The sequence below is a fragment of the Scomber japonicus genome, chromosome 3 (assembly GCF_027409825.1).
Source record: "Scomber japonicus isolate fScoJap1 chromosome 3, fScoJap1.pri, whole genome shotgun sequence".
Classification (NCBI taxonomy): domain Eukaryota; kingdom Metazoa; phylum Chordata; class Actinopteri; order Scombriformes; family Scombridae; genus Scomber; species Scomber japonicus.
The window spans coordinates 22,577,694-22,584,618 of record NC_070580.1 but is presented as its reverse complement, the minus strand read 5'-3'; the positions used below and the strand labels follow the sequence as shown (position 1 = coordinate 22,584,618).

At 42.5% G+C, this 6,925-nt stretch overlaps 1 protein-coding gene across 2 annotated transcripts; it reads right to left on the bottom strand.

The window, feature by feature from the left end:
* errfi1a (ERBB receptor feedback inhibitor 1a) lies at window positions 1-6,440 on the bottom strand. 2 transcript variants are annotated; one of them, XM_053316439.1, is made up of 4 exons: window positions 6,281-6,440; window positions 3,632-3,838; window positions 3,353-3,450; window positions 1-3,045 (listed from the first exon to the last, which is right to left on the bottom strand). In XM_053316439.1, the coding sequence occupies exons 2-4, from the start codon at window positions 3,781-3,783 to the stop codon at window positions 1,937-1,939; spliced, it is 1,359 nt and encodes a 452-aa protein (XP_053172414.1). In that variant the 5' UTR covers window positions 3,784-3,838; window positions 6,281-6,440; the 3' UTR covers window positions 1-1,936. The 2 variants fall into 2 exon arrangements, with proteins under 2 accessions (XP_053172414.1, XP_053172415.1); XM_053316440.1 differs by lacking the exons at window positions 3,632-3,838; window positions 6,281-6,440 and having other exon boundaries at window positions 3,249-3,389.
* Between the last annotated feature and the right edge of the window lie 485 nt (window positions 6,441-6,925).

Sequence of the window (6,925 nt, the reverse complement as noted above, 5' to 3'; positions counted from 1 at the left end):
TCATAAATTAGTCATTTTATTTTGCTTTCTTTTTGAAGACTATATACATTTAACTATTCATAACAACAAATGGAATCGTTAAATACTGTACACAGCATACTGTACTCTCCCAGTGCATGTCTTCACCACAGCAGAGAAGTTATTTTTTGATAAACTAGTGTTCATTCAGTTTAACTATTCCTAATAAGACATATGAATACCTTAAGATTAAATAGTATCAGTGTATGATGTAAACATTTTTTCAGACGTTTAAGTCAAAGCAACATTGTGTTGGCAAGTGTTTGAGCAGGAGGGAGAGAAAAAGTATACTTCAATGACCGTTTGACCTTAGCAGTTATCTGTTTCCCCAAACTGAACACCGTGTTCGATAACAAGGGTTACTTCAAATACATGTGCTACATTTAATATATCATCCTGATGTTTCTTGAATAATCTATCACAATAAAATTCATATTTTTTCTTGGCTGCCAGCAGCCAAAGTCTCTCAGACCACACCCACTGCAATCATGTAAGTCAGGAATGCATGAGCAGAACAGGAAAGTCTGTGTCAGGTAGGTATAACCCTGTACTGTCTTTGTAATGCATTAACAGGAAAGCCTCACATCTGTGTGATCTAAAATCTATTTCAGGATATCCGGTTAGAATTTACTTTTTTACTCTTCAACCAAACCTGTTTTTTAATTGAGTGTTGCTTAATTTAAAAAAAAAATGTGTCAGGTCACATCATCTTGTGTAGATTATAAATTTAGATTTTGCCTTATTTAAACTGGGAGTATATGAGTATAGGATACATGGGCCATGAAGGGAGGTAGCAGTTGAGGCAAATTTGCTCCATGCAGTGAAAAATGAGCTCCTCCAACTATTTGACTGAAGTGAGACTAGCATACATTCACTTATGTTCAACAGGCCAATTTCCGTGCAACAAAACAGACCCGGACATTGAAAAGAAAGCAATCGAATGTGTACACTTCAGACAGCTGTACTCAAAAGCAAGCGCTGCAAACAAGCAGAGCACAGTAACAAGTATGGCTGACAGATTTTTACTAATTGTTCACTCTATTTAGAATCATCAGAACAACTTTTCTGTCTGCTGTTCAAATTCACATATGCATAAACACACCTACATACGCACAAACACACTCATCCACAGACAACTACAACAAAAAAGCTGCACTAGACATTCCAATGGAAACATGCATAGCTACCAGTAATGTACCCACCTCTTAGTACAAAATGTACCATGACACGTGGGAGACACAAATTTTACACAGATATATTGGCCTGAGTAAGACTGAAACTTCATCATAGCAGGGAGACCATGTCAGAGTTGACAATGTACTCTAAAAAAAAGCATGTCCCCACACACAAAATAGCAGACAGAATGGAGATTTGTGTGCTAGCATCCTTCATTTTGTTAAAAAATTAGTCTGCCTTGTATTTCGACTTCATATATTAAGTGACGCATGGTTACATTACTGACCTTGTGTCCCTTGTGAGTCACAAAAGCAGCATCAAAAATCCCAAATGTATCTCACAGAACACACTCAAACTTCCACAAAACACTGAGCACGTAAGGTTCAAGGCCCGCTTGTACCTTGACTGTACCGCATCTTCAGCAAAAAACGGCACAACATTGAATGTCACGAAATAAAAATCATATCAAAAATATACTTTACAATGTTGAATTTTGCCCACTATCTAATGTCAGAAATACAAATTTAAGCAAAGGATCTTGGTTTCTGATAGCTATTCCAACATTACCAGTAACTCAATACAGTGTGCACATACCCTGTGTGTTCAGAATACATAAGGGGATCATTTAAAAAAAAATAGTAAAAGCAGCAGTTTGAGGGTTGTTAGCATCCAGTTTCACCATTTTTTCAAGTGGTTTTTGTTAATGTACAGTAGAGTCCTCTGCTACTTCAACTAAAACCTTTCAAACTAGATCCACAGGTGCTTTCCTCCTGGTGTGGCAGTCCCAGTCTGAGTTTGATACATCTGTGTTGCGAGCCGCTGGGCTGTCCATTACCCGAAGAAATTTCTCAACACAAGGGGAGTCCACGAAAGCCGGTCTCTGAGGCAGAAGGTAATAGTGTGTGGTGCTTGCCTTTTTGCCATTCTCCATTACAGGTAGGATGCAGGGGGAGCCCTCACTGTTTTGTCTCTGTAAACCCCGACAACTTACATACTTAGGATCTGGTGCAAAGCTTTGGGTGGGGGGCATCACTCCATTGATGTATGTCGGGAGGCTCTTGGGGCTCGGGGTGCGGGAACTGCCTCTAGACAAAGGATCCCTAGGAGGCACCTTGGGTGGTCGGTCGTCATCACTGTAAGCCCCAGACGAGACCTCTGCTGACCAGCGGCGGTAGTCTACTGTCTTGATTGGTCTTGGAGGGATAGGTGGTGGCAACTCTGGCTTATCCGTACTGTGGGTGTGGCGTTTGTTGCACGGGAGGCGCAGCATAGAGGGCTTGTTAAACGATCCAGCTGGGCCTGAGTGAGAGCGCCGTAGCCTCCTCTGAGCCTTATCCTGCTGTCTCTGACAGACCACTAACAGTTCCTGTCGCTGCTGCTCATGCTGGTCCCGCATTTCCTGTGGAGGATGTGCCTGATGTTGCTGTTGGGGCTGCCTCTGGCTTTGCGGTCCTAAAGGACCGTCATAGTAAGCATAATTAATCTGCCCACAGTCCCTGAAGCTCCTTCGGCTTGGGACTCCATATCGAAAAGGTGATGATTTTGGACACTGATCAGACACAAGGCAGCAGCTATCGTCTGAACTTGTGAAAAATTCTACCTCATTGTCCATTGCCTGCTCAGGGGAAATGTCTGTCTGGAGGGGGATGGGAGGTAGAGGCTTGGAGCATCTGCCCGGTGTCTGTGGTGGACTGCTGCACTCGTACACTGAGAGTCTCTGGAATGATGGGACCACCTGGTCATCATCAACAGGACTCGGGGTGGATGGTTCAGCATTGCAGGACAGGGAGAGATGGGAGGGCCGGGATTTCTTGGGAGGTAATCTCTGTGTGCTGGGACTGTGTTCATGTCCTGACAGAAAGGAAAAATTAAAAAAAGAACATCACATTAATGGCATAGTATTAAATCATAATGGTTATGGCAATGTACTACTCCTATTTAACTGTATACTGTAGAAAAGGACATAAAAATGTTCTTATGTGAATTTACAAGTTGCCATTGAACATTTGGAATATAACTCTTAGTTTTATCTATATTTCTGAAAAACCACTTACTATATCCAGTATGTAGCAGATGATTCAAATGCATAATACATGCAGTGCAGTGCTCATGTATTTCAGCAGAAATGCACTGCGCAGATGACAGATCGTGCACTTACTCTCATAACTTGGAGATGGTGGAGGTGGCCCCTTTTGCTGGGCACGATAGCTGTGTGTGTCTGCATTTGCAGTGTCCATACTGAAGTAGAAGCTGTTACTGTAACAAAGAAAAAAGAAAATACTTGTTAAAGAGGTTTAAATAAGCTACATATCATTTCATCATAATGCAAAAGAATTCTCAGACTGACTTGAACCATTAAACATCAGCATGCCATGCAGTGTTGAAAAATCACCCCTTCCCCCTTATGGACTGATAATCCTGGCAGCTGAACACTTACTTGTCCAGCTCATGGCGATGGCTCCAGGATGATTTGGATCCAGCCATGCTGTGAAAGTGGCTGCCCCGCTGGAAGGGGTTTTCTATGGGAAAAGATGTCTCCTGGGCAGTCAGGCCCACTGTGGACATGCTCCAGGCACACTCGGGTCGCATCAAAGCCAGGAAACACTCAGATCACCCCGGCTGGCTGCCCCTACCTCTGGTGCACCTGTAACACAGCCAAAACACAGCCATGAATGAAAAGGTGGAAAGCAAAAGCAGATTAAGAGACAGAGCATGTCGTAGCACACTAAAAAAAAAAACTCTGTGAAAGCACAGACAACATACTCAAGGGAATTCGGGAAAGAAAGACAATACTGATATTAGGATAATTTCTGTGAAAAGATGAGGCAACAAGTTCAGAACGGAGGAGTGATAAAAGATCAGTTTGACAGGGCACCCTGAATACAGAGCAATTGGCAACAGGGGATTTGTTATATTCAAAGTCAGAATGAAACTAATATCAAATATTAAAAATGTTGGTTTATTACACAGATTTTTTGAGTTTTTGTTTATTCTTCAAGTCTCCTTTTATGAAGCAAGATTGGATGTGGACACATTGGTTATGTATTCATTTCATAATGTGGAAATGGTAAGATCATTAAGTGCTTACATTTGGACTCATTTGACTTCAATACAAGTCACAACAGTTACTTTTCACAATCATTGGTATTTCTATAGTCCATGACCTAAGTCTATATAAGTTTAACATATCAGTTTTTAGGTGCAACTTTCAGAGTTCTATTCCTACAAACTTCTCTACTTTAATAAGTTTACAGTATATTTTAAAACTTGACAGTGTGCCTCAGTGCTGCAATCTCGCTTGGCCTGAACAGCAGAGGAAGGGGCTCCTCCTGTTACCAGAGATATACCTGATGTTGCAAGAACTCCTCATGTCAAATGACCTGAATGTTTGTGTCATGTCAAGTATGTGTCAGGGCTGAGTAAACAATGTATACAATATTCACAGAGGAGGAAACCTGGCAGCAAATTGATATTTCTGGGTTCAGAAATACACCGCAGGCTAAACGTGATCTGAGTTTACTGGATTTACCTGTTCAGTATGTCACAGTACCTGGAGAAAAAGTGTAGAAAGTGTAAGTACAGAGAGCCTTTATACTTTAAAGCAAGTGTATCTGAGTATGTCTAAGTTCACTGTGACACCAGCCATGCATGTTGCAGCAAATCCTTTAACAACATCAGTGCACCAGCAGTAGTCTTAACACTATCAATCTGATTTTTCAGAATGCAGGAAAACAGGTGCATCCATAACCCTGTTGGTCAACTCTTCTGCAGACCACAAATGAGGTGCTTGCACACCCAGAGTCACGCTGTCCTCCTCATAATGCAGTACTGATGAATGAGTAGAACTTGGCCCCCCACCCCTCGCTCCTGGTCTCCTATGAGCCATATTTATGTGCTGCCCTGACAGCTGGTGAGAAACAAAGCTCTAAAACAACAGGAAGCCTGGGGCATCAGCCGGAGCCAAACTGCCCAACAAGGCATGCAATCCCCCTGCCCAGGGCCGTCGATTCGGTTCGGCGGGGACGGGAAGCAACATGATCCTTGATAATGAACCCCCGGGGGCTTGTGCTTCCTCTTGCAACAGGTGCAAAGACAGTTCATCCTGGCAGTTAACCATAGGAGCATTTACAGGCAACAGGATTAAAACAAATTATGTGTAGTCATGCAGAGCATTAACCCTCTTCAGGAGGAATTCTTTAAGTCACTTAATTCAGATCATTTGGCCAGGCAATGTGGCTCTTTTTATGGACAAGTCTGACTTCAGTGTTTATACAATAGGTGGACAGGCTCCAGCTGAGAGTGTGTGAGGACAATACAAGGCCCATGGGTGCTGGGAAAAAAATGACGAGGTCTGGTTGTGTCAGCAGTGATGTAAAACATCAGCAGATAGCTTTGCTTTTGATAGCTGTAGTAGTAGTCACACACAGACCTTGAAAGAAGGAGTTCACACCCCGTTCATGACACCCCTGCAGCGGTTTCCGAGCAACCATACCCGCTCTACCTGTGCTGCAAGCAAACAGCGCGCACACCCCCTCACTTTACCGGACTGAGATAATAATGGTTAAAAGCCCTCTAGCAGGCAGGTGACTCACACCACAACACACAAGTCAGCTCTTTGGCCAGGACAGGTAATGATGATACAGAATGAACTGTAATTTCCCTTTTGAGTAATCGGAAAGATTAAAATTGATATAGCAGCCTCAATAAATGAATCAAAGCAGATTATGGGCAGAACTTGCAAGTTAAATGCATACATAAAAGGGAAGGAAAAATCTTCCAATCCAATTTTAACCTAAATTAAAAAAAAAACTGGTTAATGTTGGCAAATATGTTCCTAGTTTCTGGTTTGAACAGTTTAAATCCTCTTGACTTCAGCTAAAAGGCTATTTGCTCCTCTACATGGATTTATGCGTCAAAAGCAGAAACAAGATCTAAAACACAGACATGATCTCAAAACGTTACATCAATCAGTGTCTGTCTGTGTCTGTCGTGCTGGCACCAACATACACAACAACAGTGACAGAGGCTAGACATGGGTTCATACAGAAGCCCACACCACACATTTACAATTACTTTCTCAACTCACCTATGTAACTTCGCACTTCTCCGCTCACTGACCCCTCCGGAGTCCTCTTTGGTCAAATATAGCTCCTCAATTTCTTTTTAAGGGGGATTTGATTGAAGTCCGTATATCTTCAAATCTTATTGCATCAGGAAGGACGCCAACAAGTTGGTGGCGCTCCGGCTATAATGTAACACTTTTGGATAAGTCTTGTATTGTAGTGAGCAATGTCTTATAGGCTCCACCAAACCACAGAAACGCTCTGACTCCGCCTAGCACACTTGCCCTTAAAGGCACAGACCTCATCTCTCTCCCTGCATTGGAGCCTACGTGCAGTAAAACGGGCTGTGTGCTTATGGATTGCAGAAAATCACCCTTGTACATGTACACAGCTCTCGCTTAAAGCACAAGTTAAGTTGATATGATCAAAGTCTGCAGAGCTTTATTTATATGCACTTTTAACCTCAGAGGACAGAGCAGGTGTGAACACAAGGCTACAGTCAGCTGATTAACTGTTCCAGTGGGATGAGGGACATATAGTGTACAGTAAACACCTCCACTATTAGACATGCAGCAGCTCTGTGAATAAAGTCACAAATCAGAGCACAAGGAGATGGGTTCATTTTGCACATGTTCGCAGATTATTTCAAAAAGAAAAGTTGTGCTGAT

Excerpts from the sequence above, each read along its gene's own strand:
- errfi1a (XM_053316439.1), bottom strand. The coding sequence starts at position 3,783 with ATGCGACCCGAGTGTGCCTGGAGCATGTCCACAGTGGGCCTGACTGCC. Across the intron at positions 3,451-3,631 it reads CATCGCCATGAGCTGGACAA|TAACAGCTTCTACTTCAGTA; the intron begins GTAAGTGTTCAG and ends TCTTTGTTACAG. Across the intron at positions 3,046-3,352 it reads ACCATCTCCAAGTTATGAGA|GACATGAACACAGTCCCAGC; the intron begins GTAAGTGCACGA and ends CCTTTCTGTCAG.